Source organism: Aquarana catesbeiana, linkage group LG01, assembly GCF_042186555.1.
Source record: "Aquarana catesbeiana isolate 2022-GZ linkage group LG01, ASM4218655v1, whole genome shotgun sequence".
Lineage (NCBI taxonomy): Eukaryota > Metazoa > Chordata > Amphibia > Anura > Ranidae > Aquarana > Aquarana catesbeiana.
Window position 1 is genome coordinate 560145319 of NC_133324.1, and position 26508 is coordinate 560171826.

Consider the following 26508-nt stretch of genomic DNA (forward strand, 5'->3'; position numbering starts at 1 on the left):
GGTTTTCTTTGGAGATTGCCCTGTATTTGGCTCCCTCCATCTTCCCATCAACTCTGACCAGCTTCCCGGTCCCTGCTAAAGAAAAGCATCCCCACAAAATGATGCTGCTACCACCATGTTTCACGGTGGGGATGGGGTGTTCAGGATGATGTGTAGTGTTAGTTTTCCGCCACACATAGCATTTTGCTTTTAGGTCAAAAAGTAAAATTTTGGTCTCATCGGACCAGAGCACCTTCTTCCACATTTTTGCTGTGTCCCCCACATGGCTTCTTGCAAACTGAAAACAGGACTTCCTATGGCTTTCTTTCAACAATGACTTTCTTCTTGCCACTCTTCCATAAAGGCCAGATTTGTGGAGTGCACGACTAATAGTTGTCCAGAAGGTCCCGGAGCAGAGAGGAGCAGGGGATCAGCGCAGGGACAGCATGACCTGTGTGGACTGCACAGTCAGGCTGTTTGTGCTGGTCACTTTCCCCTTTAAGGATAAGGGAGGGGCTGGAGCAGAGGAGGAGGCAGAAGGAAATGTAGAGAGGAGAAGGGGGGATGTGACGTCAGTGGAGAGCGGCGGGGAGGAAGATTCGACACGCTCTCACACTGCTCCAAAAAAAAAAAAAAAAAAAAAAAAAAAAATCCACTGTCATGGCGGATTTAACGGCGGCGGCTTTGCTCGAACAGCTCAGAGCGGTGGCCGCAACTCAGGGGGCAGACTGGCTGCAGGCTCAGGTCGCAGCCATAATACAGGAAGACAGAGCGGCACCGAGCGGGGGGGGCCAGGAGACTCCACGTGGGCGCCGTTCCAGGCCGCCACAGCGCTTCAGCCCTGACTCTTCTCCTGTGAGTCAGAGGCCCAGGGACCAGCACAGAGGCAGACAGAATCAGCCACCCCCCCCCAGTGCTCAGCAAGCTCGGGGAGCCAGCATGGGAGAGGTGCAGCGTTCACAGCGCAGAGGAAGAAGTGCAGGGATGGGGGAGACCAGCGCAACCCTCGGTTCCCCCCCCTCAGCGCGTCGCAGGCGACAGGAACAACCAGATGGAGAGTCGCTGGGGTCAGCAAGCGGTCAGTCGGACCGTCGATCATCGGCAGTTGATCGGGGGGCTGGTCAGGGGGTCCATGCGGCCAGCAGCCCTACGCCAGCCAGAGGTGGAACCTTGAGAAGCACAGTGTCGGTGGTGAACAGAGGTGAAAGGAGAACAGCGGAGGCCCAGCATAGTCAGAGGAACAGAAGTCCGTCTACAAGGCCAGGACGCGGGTCCGGTGTTGCGGCGCAGCGGGCGGGGAGAGAGCAACAGCGGAGACCCCCGGCAGCCAGAGCGGGAACCTCTGGCGTGCAGGCACCGGTCGTTCGCCAGGAGGAAGTCAGCGACAGGTCGGAAGGTGAACTGTCCGGGTCAGAGAGAGACGAGGACCAGGGACAAGCGTCGGCGGTGGATTCCGGAAGGGCGGCTGATCGGCCCAGTCCTGTGCAGCCTGGTGAGTGCAGATCTAATGTTTCCATTTCTTCTTTATTAGAACAATTGTTAGAACAGGGTAGAAAAGGGGCTCCCTCTGGGGGGGCTGGTTCCGGGGGGGTGAGTGAGGTTAGGTCACCGGCTACACATCCTAGGGAGGCAAGTGAGAGGGCGAGTAGTAAGGGCTTGCAGGATTTGTTGGCTGGTTTGCGGGATTTAGTGCAGCGTTTTGATCCACCCACGGGGGACGGAGCGTCACCGGCGCGGGCGTGGGGCACAACCCCAGAGAAGGAGACGGCTGTGGTAAGTACGCCAGTACCGGCGGTCGTGGTGGGTGGAAGTGCGGAGACGGAGGCCGCAGGGTCGGCGACCGTTGAGTCGCCTGGGACGTCAAGTGGAGATTCCGCCACGAACAGCCAGGGTAAAACTGGAGATAAGAAGGCCGAGTCCGTCAGATTGGCGGATGCGGCAAAAAGTGAAGTGTACGTTTGCTTTGAAGGCCCATTGGGTGCACATCTTAAAGCAGAGGTAAAAGAAAAAATTTGGAAAGGGGAATATGTGGAGATATTCACGTTGTTGCCCTTAGAAAAATTCAATCTGGATAGATTGAAGCCAGAAGAACGCAAAAAAGAGGATGAGGAAAAACGCAGGTATCGGCTGATTCCGCGTACCTTTTCCAATTGGTTGCAAGCGTTCGCTATCCTGGCGAGTGTGGTGGGGGAGAAGGCTCCCGAACACTGCTCGGCCTTGTTTGTGTACTTGGACGCTATCAGCGAGGCTCATCGGACGTACGGCGGAGTGGCGTGGCTGCGGTACGATGAACAGTTTAGACAACGGATGGCCGTCCGACCGTCACTACGCTGGGATCATAAGGACATCAGCCTGTGGATGAAGCTTATGACGGCGGCGAGGGCTCCGAACCAGTTTTTTCAGGCAGGGGTCGGAGGTAACGCAGCTCCAGGACAGCCGACCGACAAAAAATGGGGCTTCTGCTGGCAGTTCAATGAGGGCACCTGTAAGTTTGGTGCAACCTGCCGGTTCAAGCACACGTGCTCGGGTTGCGGGGGATCCCATGCCCTGTCCAAATGCTTTAGACGGGGAAAAGGTCGTGGAGGGGAGCCTTCGAACAAAAGGGAAGACCCCAATACGGGTGGAAAGGATGCGTCCTTTTCTCAGTAGATATCCCGACCGGGAGGCAGCACGGTTATTACACTCGGGTTTTGAAAACGGTTTTAAAATACCAGCTTCCTTGGAGGCGGCGCCCCCCTTAGCAAAGAATTTACGGTCGGCTCTCATGCACCCATCGGTGGTTGCCGAAAAATTGGGAAAGGAGGTACATTTGGGGCGCATGGCGGGCCCTTTTACCTCCGCACCCCTGCCGGGATTGGTGGTTTCTCCGTTGGGGGTAGTTCCTAAGAAGGAGCCCAACAAATTCCGGTTGATCCACCACCTTTCCTTTCCGAAGGGTGCGTCGGTCAACGATGCAATCGCGCCGGAAATGTGTGCGGTGACGTACACTTCCTTTGATGCTGCAGTATCATGGGTGCGGCGCTATGGTCGGGGGGCGCTGCTGGCGAAGGCGGATATCGAGTCTGCTTTCAGGCTTTTGCCGGTTCATCCGGATAGTTTTCACCTGCTTGGGTGCACATGGAATGGCGCGTTCTACGTGGATCGCTGCCTTCCAATGGGATGTTCGATCTCATGCGCCCTTTTCGAAAAATTCAGTTCATTTCTCGAATGGGTGGTCAGGGACGTGTCGGGGATCCAATCGGTAATCCATTACCTTGACGATTTCCTTTGTGTTGGCCCAGCGGGTTCCAACGTTTGTGCGGTCCTATTAGGGACTTTGCAGCACATAGCAGACCGTTTCGGCGTCCCGCTAGCACCGGAAAAGACGGAGGGCCCTACGTCCACCATTGTTTTTCTGGGTATTGAGATAGACTCCATGGGGATGGAGTGTCGGCTACCGGTGGACAAGCTGGAAAATCTCAAGGCTGAAGTACGTGGGACCATTGGCAAGCGTAAAGTGCAATTGCGGCAGCTGCAATCATTATTGGGCAAGCTGAATTTTGCTTGCCGAATAATGCCAATGGGCAGGGTGTTCTGCCGACGGTTGTCGGCAGCGACCGCGGGGGTCACCACCCCCACTCACTTTGTGACGCTCAACAGGGAGCACAGAGAGGACTTAGGGGTATGGCACGAGTTCTTAGACTCCTTTAACGGGCGGGCCTTGTGGATGTCAGGTCCCATCAGTAATTGGGATCTAGAACTATTTACTGATGCAGCAGGTTCTACGGGCTATGGGGCTATTTTCCAAAGAAATTGGAGCGCCGCCCGTTGGCCCACAGCTTGGGTGGAAGCAGGGTTCTTGAAGAACCTGGTCCTGCTGGAATTATTTCCAATTGTGGTGGCAATGGAAATATGGGGGGAGTCTTTTAGGAATTTGAAGGTGCGGCTGAACTGTGACAACCTAGGCGTGGTTCAGGTGATTAATCGTTTGTCGGCCAAGTCTTTGCCAGTGGTCAGGTTGCTGAGGCATTTAGTGTTGCGCTGTTTGAAAATGAATGTTTTCATCTACGCTGTACACTTACCTGGAGTGGACAACACCGTAGCTGATGCTCTGTCTCGTTTTCAGTGGGACAAGTTTCGGGAACTGGCACCAGACGCGGAGCAGCAGGGGGTTACCTGCCCGGACTGGATATGGACCGTTGCCTTGGGAGCGCGGCCAGGTGGATCCAAAACTCCGTGAGTAAGGTCACTTGGGACGCTTACTCTAAGGTATGGCAAGAATGGTTGGCATGCTTAAAAAGTTTAAACATCGACCCTGTGAGCCGGGAGATACCTCAGGCGATGCTATACTTTCTCAATTTCGGTTTCGAGCGGGGCATCTCGGCAGCCGCCATCGATAAGAAAATGGCGGGTTTGGCCTTTCTCTTTAAGTTGCAGGGGTTGCGGGACCATACAAAGGATTTTTGGGTTAGGCAAGCTTTGAAAGGTTACAGAAAAGGTCATAAGAGCAGGGATGGGCGACGACCTGTGTCGTTTGAAATGTTACACGGGCTATTTAGCCAGATAGAAGGCATTTGTAATTCTAGTTTTGAAAGCGCACTTTTTTGTGCGGCTTTTGCTTTAGCGTTTTTTGGGGCGCTACGGGTGAGCGAACTGGTCAGCCCGTCCAAACGAGCAAATGGGGGACTGCAATGGGAGGATTTGGTCTGTACACAGGAATCGGTTAGGATTTACATAAAACGGTCAAAAACAGATCAGGCAGGGAAGGGAGTACAACTTGAGGTGTTCCGGATCGCGGGATCCCAGATTTGTCCGGTAGCAGCGGTAAAGAAATTTTGTGATTTGCGCCCGCGTTGCCCGGGCTCATTTCTGATACATGCGGACAGATCCTCTTTGTCAAAATTCCAGTTTGTTGCCGTGTTCAAAAGGTGTTTATCGGCAGCCGGGTATGACCCCAATAGATACTCGTCCCATTCCTTTCGTATTGGGGCTGCTACTGAAGCGGCCAGGGCGGGCCTGGGTTCTGAGGCAGTTAAGCGTATTGGCAGGTGGGACTCAGATAGGTTTAAGCTTTACATCCGCCCGCATTTATTATAGGCTTGTTGAGAAAAAGGGGGGTGTTTCTTTTTGAATTTTGGGGGGTCTGGTGAAAGTTTTGGTGATTTATTGTTGTGTCCTGTTAACCTTACTTTACAGGTGACTCGGTGCCCCTGGTTTGGATATTGGGCCACTCATTCGTGTTCTGGGGTGCCAAGCGGGCCGACGTTCGGCCGAATGGTAGGCAGCTGGGTATCCCAAGGCAGGAAGCACGGGTAAGGTGGATTGGGTTGTCAGGGATGATGTGGAACAGGGTAAGGTCAGAGGTCCACAAGTTTGCTCGGTGGGACAGGGCCCCGGATGTTTTAGTTTTACACGTGGGGGGCAATGACATGGGGGTCAGGTCCATGAGGGACCTCATACGTGACATAAAATGTGATGTTCTACGTTTACAGGCGGCTTTCCCTGGGATGGTGATAGTATGGTCGGACATGGTGGGTAGAAGGTCATGGCGCTGGGCTTTGTCTGATATAAAGGTTGATAGGGCACGTGTGAAGGTAAATAAGGAGGTCAGCAAGTTTGTTATGCGGAATGGGGGAGTGACCATACGGCATAGGGAGTTGGAGGTGGATACCTGGAGGTACCTGAGAAGTGATGGGGTGCATCTGAATGATGTGGGCACTGATCTTTGGGCGCTTGGTTTGCAGGAGGGGGTACAGCGAGCTTTGAGGGTGTGGAGGTGCTCGCAAGGGTAAGGTTTTACCCCTTGTGAGCAGTGGCAGTGGTTTGGGTCTGTGAGGAGGAGGAGATTGATGGTATGGAGAGTTTACACGGTTGGTACCCATATATAATATGGGCTGTTTAGAGTTTACACGGTTGGTACCCATATATAATATGGGCTGTTTTTATGTACCTTCCGGTTACGAGGGGTTAACCAGGAAGGGGAAAAGTTTGGTCACTGAGAGGTTGGGTACTGTCTCACAGTCTGGGGTTAGCGACTGGAGGCCTTAAAAAGTTTAAGAGTTCCTATGCAGTGACCTGTGGGTGGATTCCCCTCCTAGACTCCAATAATTCCGTAAAGTTATTTAAAAGTTATTTAAAAGTTATTTACAAAAATGTTATTTATTGGTTTTATATTTTATTAATAAAAGGCCGACAAGGCCATTTACTCCACCACCTTGTCGTGTCATTTGTGGGAGGTATTAGAGGTTGATGGTTAAGGGGTAGCTTCTAGGACTGAAGTTTAGTCCTTCACAGGTCAAGAAGGTCCCGGAGCAGAGAGGAGCAGGGGATCAGCGCAGGGACAGCATGACCTGTGTGGACTGCACAGTCAGGCTGTTTGTGCTGGTCACTTTCCCCTTTAAGGATAAGGGAGGGGCTGGAGCAGAGGAGGAGGCAGAAGGAAATGTAGAGAGGAGAAGGGGGGATGTGACGTCAGTGGAGAGCGGCGGGGAGGAAGATTCCCACCCACCCTCCCTGAGGTTATGGCAATAAGGGACGTTGGTTGTAGTGTGGCAGTGGTTTGGGTCTGTGAGGAGGAGGAGATTGATGGTATGGAGAGTTTACACGGTTGGTACCCATATATAATATGGGCTGTTTAGAGTTTACACGGTTGGTACCCATATATAATATGGGCTGTTTTTATGTACCTTCCGGTTACGAGGGGTTAACCAGGAAGGGGAAAAGTTTGGTCACTGAGAGGTTGGGTACTGTCTCACAGTCTGGGGTTAGCGACTGGAGGCCTTAAAAAGTTTAAGAGTTCCTATGCAGTGACCTGTGGGTGGATTCCCCTCCTAGACTCCAATAATTCCGTAAAGTTATTTAAAAGTTATTTAAAAGTTATTTACAAAAATGTTATTTATTGGTTTTATATTTTATTAATAAAAGGCCGACAAGGCCATTTACTCCACCACCTTGTCGTGTCATTTGTGGGAGGTATTAGAGGTTGATGGTTAAGGGGTAGCTTCTAGGACTGAAGTTTAGTCCTTCACAGGTCATGTGGACAGATTCTCCCACCTGAGCTGTGGATCTCTGCACCTCCTCCAGATTTACAATGTGCTTCTTGGCTGCTTCTCTGATTTATGCTCTCCTTGCCAGGCCTGTCAGTTTAAATGGATGGCTATGTCTTGGTTTGCAGTTGTGCCATACTCTTTCCATTTTCAGATGATGGATTGAACAGTGCTCCGTGAGATGTTCAAAGCTTGGGATACTTTTTTTTTATAACCTAACCCTGCTTTAAACTTCTCCACAACTTTATCCCTGACCTGTATGGTGTGTTCCTTGGCCTTCATGGTGCTGTTTGTTCACTAAGGTTCTCTAACAAACCTCTGAGGGCTTCACAGAACAACTGTATTTATACTGAGATTAAATTACACACAGGTGGACTCTATTTACTAATTAGGTGACTTCTGAAGGCAAATGGTTCCACTAGATTTTAGTTAGGGGTATCAGAGTAAACGGGGCTGAATACAAATGCACGCCACACTTTTCACATATTTATTTGTAAAAAAAATTGAAAACCATTTATCATTTTCCTTCCACTTCACAATTACTGTATGTGCCACTTTGTGTTGCTCAATCACATAAAGTCCCAATAAAATACATTTTTAGTTGTAACAAAATGTGGAAAATTTCAAGGGGGTATGAATACTTTTTCAGGGCACTGTACATTCAAACAGACAGGTACATCCCTCTGCATGTAAACACAAAGATTTGCTTAAAGCGGAACTAAAGGGAGGAATACTCACCTTTCCTCCAACAGAACCAGTTACTTTCCGGCATCTACTTCTGCTTTTTCTACACCTTCATTGGCCGTCACAGGATGGTGTCACTCCTGTGCATGTGCTGAAGCTAGTCATCATGGCACACAGGGATTGGGCTGGCCACTATAGGATAAGGATGAGCTGAGCATGTGCAGCTCAGTAAACATGCTAGGGAACACTAAGAGCAGGCAGGTAGGTGTATTTTATTTTATCTTCAAAAAAAAAAAAAACCCTGCCTGCTCCCAGTACATAAACATGGAATTTTACTTCTGTTTTACTGTAAAAAGAAAATCTGAATGACGGGGGATGGGATTTGCTTTTTTTACAACAAAATAAACAGTATACGTAACTGAACACTGTTAATTTTTCTTTTGTTTCCAGTGTACAGCTTTAAACTTACAAGCTTAAAGTGGAAGTCTAGTCAAACACTCACTAAGCCTAAACCCACTCCCACCCCCATTCTAAGCCTATTCCAACTAACCTGTAAAGGAAAGAAGTCTATAATTACCAATGCAATCCACTCTGGTCACATAATCTCTCCATTGGCTGGCTTCAGTGAAAAGGAGAGATCATCGACAATGGCTGCAGAGCCTGGGCGATTATGTAACCCATAGGCTTACTATGGGGCATCCATTGTCGGCAGTCCCTCCTCTACACTGAAGCCTGTGATGGGACCCGATCGTGTGACTAGACCAGAGTGCCCTTAGGTTAGGCAAGTATGCACATCTTTCCTTTACAGGGTAGTTAGCATAGGGCTTAGAATGGGGGTAGGGTAGGTTTGACTGGAATTCCACTTTAGGGTCCCTTTCATACAGGGCAGACTCCATTTTGATCAGCAGGGGATCTGATCCCCTGCTGATCAGAGCAGAGCAGAGCAGGCAGATGACAGGTCCATGTCCACTCAGTTTATGCAGAGCAGAAACAGACAGAGCCGCTCTGCTCTATGGGCGGCCAGGTGTAAACAGACTCTGCTGTCTGTTTACATCTGACGATCACCGATCTGATCCATCTACATGGCGGACAACAGACCCCCTTCCGTTTGTTTTTAGTGGACCCGATTAGATTGGAGGTAGGCAGGTGTAAATAGACACAAGTCTGTATACACCCACTGGTCTATAGGGGTGAATGGACTGTCCAATCCGGTCTGCCTTAAAAAAGACAGACAGACCTGAGTAGAATTATAGGGGTCTGATAATGTTGAGTTAAGACTATCACTTTAAGAAGTTGTAATGCACTTGCTTGTTTTATTTTTTAGACACAGAGTTTTCAGTCTATGATGACCTTCAGCACCAGATAAGAAGCAACAGTTTACTCTCTTTTTGCTCCAAGAAATGGACTGTCTAACCTAGCTGGCCTGATCCAGTACTGTCATGGCGGCATCCATGTTTTCTTTCACTTTCTATCAGTCACATGATGTAACCACCTACTTAACTGTTCCCTTGCTGTTAAGAAGATATGAATGCTGATTGGACTAAACTATACAGTCACACCTATAACACGCCTAGACCTTATGCATGTTCATAAGTATTTATTGTTAAACTTGATGTTTTTAAGTCAGAGACACTTCCTTCTTCATTCGGCCCAGTAGAGCTGGATATCGGTGTGTGTTGTGTCTCTCCACTGCAGTGTATGAATAAAGCACCTAATTTTCTTTTATCAATTTGGGCTCACTGTCTCATCTGAATAGTCTTGTTTGGAGACTCACTACCCTGATTTAACAGACCTGATCGGAAGGTCTGTGTGAAATGGGCCTAACTGAATCCCATAAGTGATTGGGCAACAAAAGTAAAGTTATGCATTTTGGAGCTAAAAACATGTTTATGTCATAAAAACTGGCCAAGTAAAGCTCTGTTAATCAGCAATAAAAAAGAAACTGGATGTTATGATAGATCAGTTAATAAGGCCTTGTTATATGCGTGCTGAGGCCTGTATAACGCATATGGGCCATTTTTTTTTAGCTCTGTCTCTAGCCTCCAGGTGCTGCGTGCAAACAGGCCATTGAAGTCTACTAGAACTTCAAGAAGTATGGACTCTCTGTGTGACAGTGTTGATTGGCCCATTGGAATATACAGCTGAAGCTCCTCCATACCTGGAAGTACAGAGTAATTCTTTCAGCAACTAGCACTGAACAGAATGCCAGGGTTGCTGAGAAAAGTTACGTATATGCTGCTTGGTACTGGAGGAGATTAAAGAAAACCTGTAGCTTTGCCATGAATAGGCAATTTACATGCCTAGTTTAATGGTGGATATAATCACTTTGTGTGAATATATACATAGCCAATAAATATTCCACTTCAAGTCCGGGTTGTTGTACCCCACTTTCTACCCAGGACATTTTTCAGTTTTCAGTGCTGTCATACTTTGAATAACAATTACTCAGTTATGCAACACTGTACCCAAATTAATTTTATATCATTTTTTGAGACAGACAGAGCTTTCCTTTTTTGCTATATAATTGAAAAAAAGATCAAATATTCAAATGTTTTTTTTTTTTTAATTCTTCGTTTTTCAAATGAAACTTGCAGTGCTGCTCTAAGCTGAGACAGAAATCTCCCCGCCGGTTGCAGTGAAGGGAGCTGTAGTCAGGGCACCATTCAGAGGTGTAAGAGAATTATCAAAGAGAAGAAAAGGCGCAGCTCACCAACCCAGTGCATTAATACTGTATGTAGATGAATGTGGTCTCAGCCAGCTCCGCTCCAGCCACGCCCCCCTGACATATTTTTGCCCCGTTCACCAGGACTTGGTCACGAGGTGGGTAAAACAGAGCCAAGCATGGGTTTATATAAGCATCATCGGCCGTGAGTAGAAACAATACAGGTATATGTAATGGATGGTAATGAGGACTGAGCTAGTGGTGTGTTGATGTTAGTTTTAGTTTGTTTTTATTTATTATTTTACAAATAAATAATCTTTCTTCATTTACATCAAAATGTATTCTACTACATCCCTTTGATGAAAATGAAAATAGGTGTAAATTATTTAGTCTGTGTGAAAGTTATAGAGTCTACAAACTATGGTCTGTATGTTTGAAAATTCATCAATCCTGATGAACTGACTACCTATCTCATTTCTTGAGGCCTTAAAATGTCAGGACAGTACAAATGCCCTGAAAATTACCCCTTTTTGGAAAATAGACAGTCCAAGGTATTTAGTAAGAGACATGGTGAGTTTTTTTAAATTGTAATTTTTTGTTACAACTTTTGGGAAAATTAAGAAATGTGTTTGTTTTTTCACAAAGTTGTCATTTTAATTATTTCTCACACACACAGCATAAGCATACTTACAATTACACCCAAAAACATATTCTTCTATGTCTCCTGAGTATGGGGATACCATATATGTAAGACTTTTTTACAGCCTAGATGCATAGAGGGGCCCAAAAACCAAGGAGCAGCTTTGGGCTTTTAAGATCATAAATTATGCATCTAATTTCCTGACTACCCATCATATTTTTTAAGTCCCTGAAGTACCAGGACAGGAGAAACACACAACATTGTCAATAAATAAGATATTTCTAACACACAGCATAGGCATATTTAGAATTGCACCACAAAACACATTCTACTATATGTGGAGATACCAGATGTGTGAGACTTTTTCACAGCCCAGCCATATAGAGAGGTCCAAAATCCAAGGAGAACCTTCTAGGGCACAGGTGTCAAAGGCCCGCAGGTCGAATCTGGCCCTCCAGGCCATTTCATGTGGCCCTCACACCTCTCCAGCAGCTGCAGGAGAGCTCCAGCCCTCCTCTGGTCCTTCTCCAGACCCCTACTTTCTGCTTTCAAGCAATGCATCCAGCTTCTTCCAAGCAGCAGCATAAGGAAAGGGGGTGCACTGTGATGTTAGGGAGAGTAGGGGACTCAACTTTTGATGGTGGGGTGGCTCTTGACATCTAATGTAAGGGGAGGGGATACGCTGGACATCTAATCTTACATATACAACCAGCCCTTTTGAGGACAATCATAATGCTGATGCGGCCCACGATGAAATTAAGTTTGACACCCCTGTTCTAGGGACATAAATTATGCATCTCATTTCCTGACATTTTACATTTTTGGAGGCCCTAGAGCACCAGGACAGTGGAAACACCTCCAAAATAACCACAGTTTGGGGATTAAAAACTCCAAGGTATTTTCTAAGAGGCATAGTGAGTCTTTTGAAGACTTCATTTTTTGCCACAAGTTTTTGGAAAATGCAAAATGAAAATGGAAATGTATTTTTTTTTTTTACACAAAGTTGGCAATTAATAAGATATTTCTAACACATGGCATAGGTATACTTAGAACTACACCCCAAAATATATTCTGCTGCTCCTTCCTAGTGTGGCAATACCACAAGTGTGAGACTTTTTTACAGCCTAATCACATATCTCAATGTGGAGTGGGATATCAATTCCTTTCTAAACAATAGTTATAGTTCCTACTCCTATAAATCAATTGTATTAAATGTAATCTATTTAATTGTAACAGTAGTTGGAGTTCCCACGCCTAAAAAATACTCCTAAAAATAATCTTTGTATAAATTAACCTCTATTAACTATACCATCTATAAATTAGTGTGCAATAAAAATTTTAATAAAACACTCGAACAAATAGCTGTGAAAAACAAGAAGCTGGGAAATATAAATAAGTGAGTGCACTTATATGGTGTAAACCATCAAATGTGTTCTGAGCATACATGTAAGAATGCAAGAAGGTGAATGGGTGTATTCAACATATATCCAGTAATGTGTGTCACTAGATACACAGATGAATCAGATAGGTTGCCAATAACCGATAAACCAAAAAAATTTGTAAAACTTCTAAATGTGAATACAATATTGTGCATAAATAAAAATGTGTGCACAAAATTAGGATATCATATATAAAGAGGTTATAGGTATAGCAATGGCTGTATAGCAAAACTATGAATATAGTACCATGCATAAGCCGGAATACATATGAGGTATTGGGATATCTCACATAAAAACGGCTGCAGACATAACTACACCTACAAAGCATACATATGCTGGAAACATCCACAAAATTACCACATTTTGAAGACTAAATACTCCCATGGTATTTTTAAGAGGCATGGTGAGTTCTTTAAAGAAAGAAAATGAAAATACATCTTTTACATAAAGTTTGTCAATTTAACCACTTCCCGACCGGCGCACGCCGATGTATGTCGGCAGAATGGCACGGCTGGGCAAATGGGCGTACCTGTAAGTCCCATTGAATTCCCTGCCGTGCCATTGTGTGCGCAGTGGCTGGGAACTCCGTGAGTCGGGACGCGGGTCCCGCGGACTCGATCGCCGCAGGGATACCCCCGATTGCCACACGGAGAGGACGAGCGGGGAGATGCTGATGTAAACAAGCATCTCCCCGTTCTGCCTAGTGACAGTGTCACTGATCTCTGCTCCCTGTCATCAGTTAGTTAATATATTGTCAGTTAATATATTGTTACCTATGGCAATTCTCGTTCCTGTAAGCAAAGCAAGCCTAGCCTACTGATATGTTGTCACTTCCGAGAATGCCATGTTCACTGGCCAGGAAGTACAGGAGACTGAAGAAAAGAAGAACAAAAGAGTTTCTGGGGTACCAGGAGTGCAGTTGTCCACAGGGGATGGCTGGGACTGGTGTCTTGCAGGAACGTTGTCAATCAGTTATGCAGATGGGTCATTCCAAGCACTAGGCAGAGACATGTTCAGCAAACAGGCAAAAGATTAATCCAATAAGCAGGCAGAAACATGATCAATAAACAGGCCAGGGTCAGTAATGTTGGCAGGCAGAGGTAACACTGCACTGGTGTGGAGGTGATTAGAAACACTTTTGCTGGCTGCACTGGTTTGGTGACACTGGGATTTGTGTAGCGGTGATCAGGAACATTGTTGCTGGCTTACACTGGTCTGTTGACACCGGGACAAAGGTACTGACTTACACTGGACTGGTGATACTGCAACTGGTGTGGCAGTGATCAGGAAAACTGTTGCTGGCTGCACCATTAGGGCTAATTCACACGTGAGGTTGGGTGGCGGTAAAGCCTCCTTGCTAAGCAACAATTTTATTGGCACTTATCCACTAACCTCTTTAGCTGCAGAGGCATTGACCAGGGGTGTACACATGCTGCGGTTGTATTGAGTTGCTTTGCTCTTGTGGCAGAAATTATACCCCCTGTACACCCACTGATTACAACCCATTCAAGTGAATGGAAGTGCTTGTGCAGGGACCAAGGGATTAAAGTGGGGGGTAAAGAGGTGATACTACGCCTCCTCGCTGCCTGTCAAATTCTCTCTGAAGAGCAATCCGAACATGAATAAGTGAATGAGACCTTATGGTGACACTTTGACTAATGTGTTGGTGATTAGGGACACTTGGACTGATGTGGCAGTGATCAGAGACACTGACTGGTGTGGCAGTGGTCAGGGACACTGTGACTGGTTTGATGGTGATCAGGGATACTGTGACTTGTATGCCATTGATTAGGCACACTGTGATTGGCTTGGCAGTGATCAGGTACACTATGACTGGTGTAGCTGTGATCAAAGACGCTGTGACTGGTGCATTTTACTGCAGTTATATCAGAGCAGCCAGACATTGCACATGATCACTGCCACAGCAGTACAGTGTCACCACAGTGATTGCCTATACAGCTATGATGGTTGTATAAACGATCATTTGTGTTACTGTTTGGCTGCATTCGTTCAGCGATTCAGTACTGCTGTGATAGCTGTGATTGGTCACAGCTATCACATAGTACAGAACCACTGTGATTGGCCCTGTACCATGTGATCACTGTGACCAATCACAGAGGTCACAGTAGTAAACAATTTTGTTATCAATGACAGCCGTTGTTTAGTACTGGTAATGATCATATGGGATCAGGGCCAATCACAGCTGCCCTGTACCCCGATCTGTGATCCGCTGTGTCTAAGGCCTGATTCACAACTATGCATTTTTGGTGCTTTTTGTATTTTGCAGATTTGCATTACAGAATGTGTTCCATAGGAATCCATGTTAAATGGACTGCAGTGCAAATCTGCAAAATGCAAAAAGCACTAAAAATGCATAGTTGTGAATCAGGCCTAAGGCTAATAAGCAGCTGATGCCGTAGAACGTATGGGTACATCCACTTGGCGCTTCTCCCGTCCGGCTGTATGTATACATTGACCAGACAGGAGGTGGTTAAAGTGGAACTTCACTCTTCCAATCAACATTTAATTTTTAATCCTTATGCTGTTAGCATTAGTAAATAAATAGGATAGTATATCATGTTTAGGCCCCTTTCACACATATAGACCAATTGTCCATTTTTCATCCATCCGTTGACGGATTAAAAATGGACATGGATGCATTCCTATGGAAAAACTGATGACAACAGATGATCATCTATTTTCATCCATTTTCATCCCCTTCAGTCAACATCCATTTTTTTGAACGGATGAAAGACCTATTTTTCAAAAAAACAGATCGAGCGAAAAACAGATGTAAATGGACAAACGGTTGTTAGGAGCAACCAGTCACTGTGGGGGGTTGTGGTGGAAAAAGGCAGGAGAGCAGTATAGCAGTATACTTGCTAGCGCTGAATGTCATTTTCGGCTTTTAAATGTAATAACCGGCTTTTTTTTCCTTACATTTTGGAGCTGTCATTTGGAGTGGGGCAGTGTGTGTGAGGAGAGGACAGGAGAAGAGCAGTATACACAGTGAGGTGGCCGTCTGTACAGACGGGCTCCCTCACCTGCCGATGCTGACTGTCACTGTCAGCTTTTAAATGCAATTGTCAGCTCTTTCTTTTATACTTAAAGCGGAGTTCTACACAAAAATGGAACTTGTGCTTTTCGGAACCCTCCCCCCCCTCCGGAGTCACATTTGGCACCTTTCAGGGGGGAGGGGGGTGCAGACACCTGTCTAAGACAGGTATTTGCACCCACTTCCTGGTATAGAATCCCACGGGAGTCTACGCCTCTTCCTGTCCCTCCGCGCTGTCTCCTGGGAAACACACAGGTCCCAGGAGATAGCGGGGACCAGTTACGACGCGCAGCGCGACTCGCGCATGCGCAGTAGGGAACCGGGAAGTGAAGCCGCAACGCTTCACTTCCTGATTCCCTCACCTAGGATGGTGGCGGCAGCTGCCGAGAGTCGAGCGAGTGATCGGCGTCGGCTGCCGACATCGCTGGACCCTGGGACAGGTAAGTGTCCATTTAATAAAAGTCAGCAGCTGCAGTATTTGTAGCTGCTGGCTTTTAATTTTTTTTTTTTAGGTGGACTCCCGCTTTAAAAGCGCCTAGAAGAAGCTGTAATTCGAGCCCACCACTAAATTAAACAAAGGAACAGGGTCACCCAGTGACATCACCCTTTTGTTTAATTTAGTGGCGGGCTCGAATGACAGCTCATTCTCTGCGCTATTAAGTATAGGAAAAAAAAGAGACAATTTCATTTAAAAGCTGACAAAGACAGTCAGCATCGGCAAGTGAGGGAGCCCGTCTGTACAGACTGCTCCCTCACTGTGTATACTGCTCTTCACCTGTCCTGCCCCTCTCCTTGCACACACTGCCCCACCCCCAAGAGGAACTGTCACGTACCTGCTATCGCTATTTGTCCCCTATGTGATAGCAATAAATTCATAAGTAAATTCATAAAGTAAAAAAAAAAAAACACATGAAAAGTAAAAAAAAAAAAAAAAACAATTATTGAGTCTCCCCACCCCCACATACACAGGCATTCTAGAGCTGCACGATTAATCGTTAAAAAAAGATCTGGATTTAACCCCTCTCTCCATCTGAACTGGCATTTCCCCGATTCTATATAAACAGTGCAGAGTCAGAAAAAGGCATTCCTCAGCATAGAGAGAAGAGATACAATGTATCTCTCCGTTCTTTAGATCAAAGTAATGAACTTCTGTCTGTAGATGAGGGCAGTTTAACCACTTAAAGACTAAACCTTTTTCTGACATTTGTTGCTCACAAGTTAAAATCAGTATTTTTTTTATAGAAAATCACTTAGAACCCCCAAACATTATATATATTATTTTTAGCAGAGATCCTAGAGCAGTGGTTCTCAACCCCTTTCCTCAGGACCCACTAACAGGCCTGAAGCATTACCTTGGGGAGATGCAGTCTAGAATACTGCAATCACTGAGCAGCAAATGATATCACCTGTGATGTATTTTAGTTATCTTGTAATCCTGGCCTGTTAGTGAGTCCTGAGGGCAGGAGTTGAGAACCACTGATCTAGAAAATAAAATGGTGGTTCTTGCAATATTTTATGTCAAGCTGTATTTGCGTAGCGGTTTTTCAAACACAATTTTTTGGGAAAAAATACACTTCCATGAACTGAAAAAACGAAACAGTAAAGTTAGCCCAATTTTTTTGTCTAATGTGAAAAATGATGTTACGCCACGAGAATCGTGAGAGAATCGTGATCTTTATTCTAAGCAAAAAAATTGTGGTTCTTATTTTATCCAGAATCGTGCAACTCTACTGTAAAGAAAAAGTTTAACACAAGTGGTTAAGTGGATGTAAAGAACTGATGGAAAAATTGATGAAAAACTGATGTTAACTGATAAGAAACTGATGAAAAACTGATCTGTTTTTTCTTTGAAAAAACCTGACTGAACTGATGAAACAAACTGAAGGTATGTGTGAAAGGGGCCTTACTTGTTTTTATTTATTTATTTTTTTTTACATTGCTTCAGTTACTTTCTGTTTTCTTTCCTGGGCAAATGATGTCATATATCCCTGCAGTCTTCAGGAGGGGAAGAGAGGAGGAAGGATTTTCCTAGTTAAGCACACTCTCCTGCATGCATGCTTGAGCTAAGGGCAGATGGATTCCATTAAGTAAATGCTACATGAAACATTTGCCCTCACTCAAGATGGAAAGGGCCAAACATGCAGCTAGGAGGTTGTTTTTCAAAGTGATTTCTCAAAAAAAAAAAGCATGGATACATGGAATAATGGAGGAGTTTGCTTTGAATATTAAAAATGAATCAAATAGTGTTTTTGGTTTGTGGCGCTTAGATCCGCTTTAAACACACAGTAAAGTAATTTACTTTAACCACCTCCCACCGGGCCACTGCACATAAACGGCCAGGTGGTCCTTTCCTCGTTCTGGGTGGACGTTCAGGAACATCCTCAGAAGGAGTGCTCATTATGATCACAGGATCCAGCCGAGCAGAGATCGGGATATGGGTGCTGTGATTGGCCCTCTCGATCATGTGATGATCGGGATGGCCAATCACAATGTAAATAGAGACGTGTGTCTTTGTGACAGTTCTCCCCTCGGAGCTCAGTGAGAGCTCAGTGAGGGGGGGGGGGTGATTTTATACAGAGAGCTGTCACAGATAGCACACCAAAAAGTACACCAAGCAGCATTGATACCCCTGTCCCCATACACATGTCAGTGTTCCCATAAAACATCTATTACAGTGCACAAAACATCTGTCCCCCCATCACATCTGTCACAGTGCACAAAACATCTGTCTGTCCTCATCACATCTGACACAGTGCACAAAACATTTGTCTGTCCCCATCACATCTGACACAGTGCACAAAACATCTGTCTGTCCTCATCACATCTGACACAGTGCACAAAACATCTGTCTGTCCCCATCACATCTGACACAGTGCACAAAACATCTGTCTGTCCTCATCACATCTGACACAGTGCACAAAACATCTGTCTGTCCCCATCACATCTGACACAGTGCACAAAACATCTGTCTGTCCTCATCACATCTGTCACAGTGCACAAAACATATGTCTGTCCTCATCACATCTGTCACAGTGCACAAAACATCTGTCTGTCCTCATCACATCTGACACAGTGCACAAAACATCTGTCTGTCCCCATCACATCTGTCACAGTGCACAAAACATCTGTCTGTCCTCATCACATCTGACACAGTGCACAAAACATCTGTCTGTCCCCATCACATCTGTCACAGTGCACAAAACATCTGTCTGTCCCCATCACATCTGACACAGTGCACAAAACATCTGTCTGTCCCCATCACATCTGTCACAGTGCACAAAACATATGTCTGTCCTCATCACATCTGTCACAGTGCACAAAACATCTCAAAGAAAATATAAATAACACTGCGCTAACCCAATGTGAAAAGCAGCTACATAAAATATGACCAATATTGTAAACAGAAGTAAAAGTGAAATGCAGCGCTAAAAATGATAACCAATGGTAAAAGGCACATCAGACATGGTGACCATTACCAATATATACATAGCTGAAACACATGAAGCATAATACCAAAAAAATGAATATTAGACGGGATATAGTAAAGTCCCAATGTATGGCTATGAATCTGATACAAGAGAGTCCCAAATATAGGCTAAATACGAATGTTGGACTGATGTAGAAAACTTCTCTTGTATATCATGAGTTGTACGATCATGGGAAGTGAATAGATGGAATAAGCTTACCAGCAGGAGTGGATTTGGATGCCGGTGACACCGAATCAAACAGGCTCTGAGATCCTTAATGGACGATGGTTGGACGGTGGTTGGTCCTGGAAATCCCGGATCTCGAGAGGGATCTATCCTCTATGGTCCACGTCACGACTGTCCGTTCAGAAGCCCGAGGGGGAATTCTCCGCCACAAACAAGTCTCCAGAGCATGGATGGTTCCCAAAAAGATAGATAGGACGCCAATAGTGCAGATCAAATGACGTATTTTATTGGATATAACCAATAATCAACAAACGATATAAAAACGTGATCACGTGTAAAACAATAAAATCAAGTGTAGGAAAGAGTAAGGCTCACAAAACATCTGTCTGTCCCCATCACATCTGTCACAGTGCACAAAACATCTGTCTGTCCCCATCACATCTGACACAGTGCACAAAACATCTGTCAGTCCCCTATCACCGCCAACACCAAATAAACCCTGATTTGGGGTTTTTTACCAAAGAAATGTAGCAGCATCATTTTGGTCAAAATTTATGAAGAGAAATTACTTATTTGCAAAATTTTATAACAGAAACTAAGAAAAATGCATCTTTTTTTGAAAATTTTCATTTTTTTTTTTTGTTGCGTAAAAAATGAAAACTCCAGTGGTGATTAAATACCACCAAAAGAAAGCTATATTTGTCTGAAAAAATTATAAAAATGTCATTTGGGTCCAGTGTTGCATGACCGCGCAACGCTCATTCAAAGTGCAACAGCACTGAAAGCTGAAAATTAGTCTGGGAAGGAAGGGGGTGAAAATGCCCAGTATTGAAGTGGTTAAAGAAACTCTGTTGCCAGAACATTTTTTACAACAAAAATCTTCCCAAAAGATAAGTGAATTTAATTTTTTTTTTTTTGTATGCTTGTTTACCAAAATGTCTCCCTTGTGTAGACATCAAACTGTTGCTGGGTGCTGCCATCTTGGATGTCATATCAGATTCAGAGTTGTTACTTAATTGACATTATAGTATTCCCTTTTCATTAATTTCCTGGCAGCTACGTAATCATTTATAGAAAAGAAAAACAATGCAAGTGAGAATTTTAAATACTTGTTTTTTCTGTGCTTTTAACTGTAATTTTTAAGCTGGTAACAGGGTCTCTTTAAGATGACTGCAAAAAACATAAATGTACACCTTCTAGCTGAAGGAAAAGAGGTCTAACGTCTGCAGAAGGAACATGTTCTTTACTGTATGGGCTGTAAAATTGTAAAATAGTCTTCTTCTGGTTCTAGCTGATTTGATAGCATGCTTAAAAAAAAACAAGAGAAATTGGTTTACAAATATGCAATATATAAAAAGTTACTACGGTAATATTTAGAAAAAATAACATTGCAGAATGTTGACATGTCTGCAATAGGATTGTTATCAGTAATACATGTATGTGTACCACTGGTTGAGAGACTCCTTAAATCTGTTGAAAGCTTAATTTTGCTTTGTTGGCTAGAAGATTTTTCACTCTCTACATAATCATTGTCCTTTAATATGCCTCATAAATAATCCCAGATAGGAATATATTTTAATTGTATAGTATGTTTGATCATAGATTTATAATAATAATAATAATAATAATAATAAGTGTAATAATAGTTTTAGTACTCCGTCAATTGCAGTATAATTAGAGTCTATAAGAATTATGCAAGTGAGATGGAAACAGATTGATAGGGACAGTCAGTACATGTAATTACCATCTATGGGTATTATTTAAAAATAATAGTCTGAACTTATAGCTAATATATAAGCAAACATATTTTACTCTGATGTGGAAAAACACACAGGCAAAAGGCCAAAAACCTTATACTTAGGCTAGGTTCACACTTGCGGATTTGCAGAAACACACTACAGTCCATTTACCATTAACTGCACTTTCCACTGGTGCATTTTTTGGAAAGGTGCAGGGACTTTTTTACACTCAGAATATTGCGTTTTTGGCTCCATAGACTTCAATGGAATCACATTAAAAAAAATGCATGAAAAACACATGTACATGAATTTCTTGCATGTTTTTTGTGCATTTTCCTGCATGGGAACAAATACCTCCTCCTAGCAACATTTACATTCCAAAAACACAAACGGCATAGAAAATTTGTGTGAAAAATGCAAAAAGTGCCAAAAATGCATCGGGGAAATGCATCAACCACAACCTGTGAACCTAGCCTTTAAGTGTTTGTAAACCCTTACAGACCACTTTGTGCTACAGGTAAGCCTATAATAAGGCTTACCTGTAGCTACCCAGGATATCTCCTAAACCTGCACGGTTTAGGAGAAACCCCTTGTATTTGCATGTGCCGATGTCATCGGCACATGCGCACTGACACAAACTGAGGAAATGGTACGTATGTGCCGTTGCTTCAGTGAGTGTACCGTTACCGTGCGCATGTGCGGGAGTGACGTCATCGCGGCTCCGGCCAATCACAGCTGCGATACCCGGAAGTAACCCCCGGGAGTGATGTCGGCCGCCGGATCGGTGTACGGGTACCACAGCGAGGGCTTCAATCTCAGGTAAGTATTACATAATGAGCTAGTATGCTATGCATACTAGCTCATTATGCCTTTGTCTTGCAGGTGTTAGTTTTTCTGTGTTTTTTTTTTGTAAAGTGGGTTTAAAACCACTTTAAGGGATTGTAAAGTCTCTTTTTTTTCTAGGTAAAAATAACAAACATGTTATACTTACTTGCCCTGTGCAGTAGTTTTGCACAGAGCAGCCCTGATCCTCCTCTTCTCGGGTCCCTCGCCGGCGCTCCTTGCCCCTCCCTCCTGTTGCGTGCCCCCACAGCAAGCAGCTTGCTATGGGGGACCCTAGCCAAGCCACAGCTCCCTGTGTCCAGACACGTAGCCGAGGCCTGGCCCAGCCCCCACCCTTTCTCTCCTCATTGGCTGACTGACTTTTAATGACAGCAGCGGGAGCCAATGGTGCCACTGAGGAGGGGAGTCCCGGCTAGCTGAGTGTCTCATGCAACATCGCTGGATCTAGAGGGGGCTCAGGTAAGTGTTAGGGGGGCTGAGAGGGGCTGCTGCACACAGAAGGCTTTTTATCTTAATGTACAGAATGCATTAAGATAAAAAAACTTCTAACTTTACAATAACTTTAGTGCTGGTTTGTTGCAAAAAGTGGGAGAAAAAAGTGAACTCTGAACTGTAGAAAAAGTTGCCCTTGCAGTGGGCCCTTCACAGACTACAAGGGTTAAATGCTTGTTGATGAATATGGCATATTACTTACCTTATTACTTGATTAAGCCCATTTATGGGTGGAATGCATCAAAGTGGGAGGTTCGCAGGTAGGGCTTTATTTGCACTTGTTCGGTACAATAAACTTTCTATCTATGCTGGATTATACCCAGTTTTACATGTGGAGTTATAAAAAAGTTGTCCAAGAGAGTGTTGTGCTTACAATAACCAGACACAAACATCAGCTTTGAACTCTGGCTTAAAGTGAAATTAAGGGTTCAGCTTTTAAAAACAAAACAAAAAACATGTCATATTCACCTGCTCTTCGCAGTGATTTTGCACAGAGCAGCCCTGCTCCCCTCTTCTTGGGCCCCCACAAACACCTCCCAATGACCAGTACCCCCAATAGCAAGCCGCTTGCTATGCGGGCACTAGTGCGTTCCTGCTCCCGAGCCCTGCTCTATGCATCCATAAGACACATAGAGCCGTGCCTTGGCCCCGCCCACCTCTCTCTACTCATAGGCTCACTGGCTGTGATTGACACCAGTGGATCGCAGCACAGCACACTGTATAGCAAGAAACGTAAATGTAGCGTGCTGCCAGACAAGCTACCTTATTTGTATGAGCTGCTTTAACCACTTCACTCCGAATGACGGCCACAGTGCGGACCTAAATTCCCGGGAGGCCATCATATGACGGCCTCCCCTATGCACGCGCCCTGCGCACGCCCAGGAGGGCGTGCACCGAGCGCGCTGTCATCACCGAGTCACTGAGACTCGGGTGATCACCGATCCAAGTAAGGGGCTGGTCTCGACGCCTTACCATGTGATCAGCTGTCAGCCAATGACAGCTGATCACATGATGTAAACAAAAGATCGGTAATCGTTTTTAGCCGATCACCGGCTAAGATGTGAGGGACGTCGGTCCCGAACTGGAAGAGGCACATCTGCCTCATCAGTGCCACCTAATAGTGCCACCTAACAGTGCCCATAGTGCCACCTAACAGTGCCCAACGTGCCACCTAACAATGCCCACAAGTGCCACCTATCAATGCCCACAAGTGCCACCTATCAATGCCCACAAGTGCCACCTATCAATGCCCACCTGTAGTGCCAATTAGTGCCACCTAGCAGTGCTGCCTATCAGTGTAACTGATCAGTGCCCATCACTGCCACCCATCAGTGCCCATCACTGCTGCCTATCAGTGCCCATCACTGCTGCCTCATCAGCGTACATCAATGAAGGAGAAAAATTACCTGTTTTAAATTTTTTATAACAAAATATAAAAAAATAAAATTTTTTTTTTTTTTTTAATTCAGTGTTTTACATTTTTTTAACAAAAAGTAAAAACTGCAGAGGTGATCAAATACCACCAAAAGAAAGCTCTATTTGTGGTGAAAAAATGATAAAAATGTCATTTGGGTAGTGTTGTATGACCGCGCAATTGTCATTCAAAGTGTCTCAGCGCTGAAAGCTGAAAATTGGTCTGGATAGGAGGGGGGGTTTAAGTGCCCAGTAAGCAAGTGGTTAATACACGTACATTAATGTACAGCATAACGTGTAATAATGCATCCCAATGGTGTGAGTGAGTTGATTTCCCACAGAAATAGAGCATGTTCATTTTGCAAAGAGTGCATGTTCTGTTAGCTTAGAGAATAAAGTGAAGCTGTAAATAAATAAATAAAATAATATATATATTTTTTATTTCACCTGCACAAACATTGGATATTCTGTGTTCCATACAAGTGCCCCATAAACCTGCATAGGATAAAGGAAGCAAAGAAGGATCTCTGCAGGCCATTGCTATCAATTACAGGCTTATTTTTTAAGCTCCTAAGGTGAGGGTACACCCGGTGTGGGTTGTGTGTGCTCAACGTATGAAGACACAATTATCACATGGTTGATGTTAATATGGACTTTTGCTGTTTAGTTTAAACACTCATCAAGGATTAATTGAAAGTCACAGAGCACGAGCACTTTATTTTCATATATATGGACTGTTGTTGTTTAGTTTAATAACCTCATTGAGGACTGAGTGCAATATCACGGAGCACGAGCACTTTTAGTGTTTTTATGTTGTTATGCTTTAGACATTTATGTTATATATAGTGTTTACTGGATTCATATATTTATATAGTATTGTTTCCATATTTATCAGCGCTGCACAGTGTGTTATATGGATTCTATGTGAACAAGCTTCACATATTTTGCAAAGCTACATGAACATACATCGTGTAAAGTTAACATCAGTTTTGCAAGTTAGCAGCCTCTACTCCCTTAGTCCAAATCCCACTGTGTGAGCATAGAAATGGTACTTCAGTCATCTTTAAATACTCTCAGGAATATACTAACATTATTACTATTATCCGTAACATTAGCACTAGCTGAATGATTTTCTAACGCAATTTAGGTTATAGTTCACTTGGTATTTTGTACATACCTCAACGAAACTGCATAAAGTGGTCGATCACTTTTCACTTTCCTTTCAGTCTATGTCTACTATTTCTGAATGCAAATCAGGCACATTTACACATTTACTTTATCTTACATATGGTACTGTTTTGAATAGAGATGTTGTTGCCCTACACAGCAGGCCTGATTTCCTCTACAGTTTTTTTGTTTAAATATAGAAAAGGGCTAAGATGTTTTCAAATATTTTCCACATTATATGGACTCATACCTAAAGCAATGATAAGACAGTTATTATTAACACTACCCTCATATAACTTGTTTTCTTGCATATCTGTGCTTCCTTGATTAGTACTTATCTTCTGTTATTGTCAGGGCTGTGTTCAGCCCATCCTTCTCTCAGCCTGCCGCTCAGCTGTTGGCTAATTCCCAGCTCCTATTTCTCCACAGTTACTCAGCTGTTGATATCCTGCTCGTCAGTCCTGCCTAAGCCGTCTAGTCGAGAGGATCTCTGCCTTCGCCTTGGTCAACATCACAGAAACTATCTCCTGCTGTCCTGTTCAAGATTGCTTTGCTGACATCCCTTTTGGTTCCAGATCCTGCTTGCTGTTTCACTACATTGATCCCTGACTTCTGGCTTGGCTGACTATCCGTTCCGGTTACTGAATTTTGGCTATGTTTTGACTATGTTTGTTCTTTTTACTTTTATTATTAAACAAGTGTGATTTAACTGTACTTCTGTCCCGGCCTGATTTCAAGGTTTCACGGTTATCAATAAAAATCTTTAATGAGAAAAAAAAAGAAATGGTACTTCAGATTTATAAATGGCTCAAAATAAAAGTGCACAAACTACTTACGTATAATCAATATCCATGGTAAATTCCTGCTACTGTTTTAGCTGATCCCAGCTTATGTACCTTAGTTGACGAGGAATATGACTAACATTTAGTCCTGTCAGTACCAAATTATAGTTTTTGATGACATTACCTTTTGAGATAATAACTTACACAAACCTTTAATTATTTGAAAAAGAATGTACTATTTTTTCATATGCTACTTTGATTGTTCGCTTAATGTACAGTAGATGTGATTGTTGTTACTATACTGGTTTATTATGAAATGTTTATTTTTTTATTGAAGAACACAAAATTAGGATTATAACACTGGCAAACAATGAAACAAACTGTGACTAGACTGGCATAACACCTCCTACTCCCAGCATGCCATTTTTTTGGAAGTGTCCTAGGAGGATGGAAAAGTCTAAAAGTTTTGATATTTGAAGGACACAGAACCACCTATAAGAGGATTATAACACTGGCAAACAAAACAATTGTGGCCAGACTGGCATAACACCTCTTACTCCCAGCATGTCAATTGTATGGAAAAGTCTAACCATTTTGTTAACCATTCCCTGCTATTCAGTCGAGGAAACATTTACCTGCCGCTGTCCATAATTGCAAATTACACATAGATTTAAATCTGGTTTGTCTTCGATGCCAGCCTACAATAACCTGGTCACCTCTGACTGCCCGAACCTCTCCAACTCCCTTCAGCTGGTTTGTGAGTGCTGAGCGGGAGCCAGTAGGCAGGCCTTTCATGCTCCTTCGTTAGAAGCCGGCCGAAGGACCAGTGGCAGTACATACGGGCCGAATGTCTGCAGGTTTCTATTGAACCGGCCAATGTCGCCCAACATTCCACCCGTGTGTACTAGGCTTAAGTCTACTTCCTGCTTGGTTTA

General features: G+C 44.2%; 1 protein-coding gene across 1 annotated transcript; it reads left to right on the forward strand.

Moving 5' to 3' along the window:
* The first annotated feature begins 388 nt into the window (after window positions 1-388).
* On the forward strand, window positions 389-6950 carry LOC141105994 (uncharacterized). Its single transcript, XM_073596314.1, has 2 exons — window positions 389-1471; window positions 5155-6950. Exons 1-2 carry the CDS (start codon window positions 640-642, stop codon window positions 5748-5750), a joined length of 1428 nt encoding a protein of 475 aa, XP_073452415.1. The 5' UTR covers window positions 389-639; the 3' UTR covers window positions 5751-6950.
* Window positions 6951-26508: the final 19558 nt, after the last annotated feature.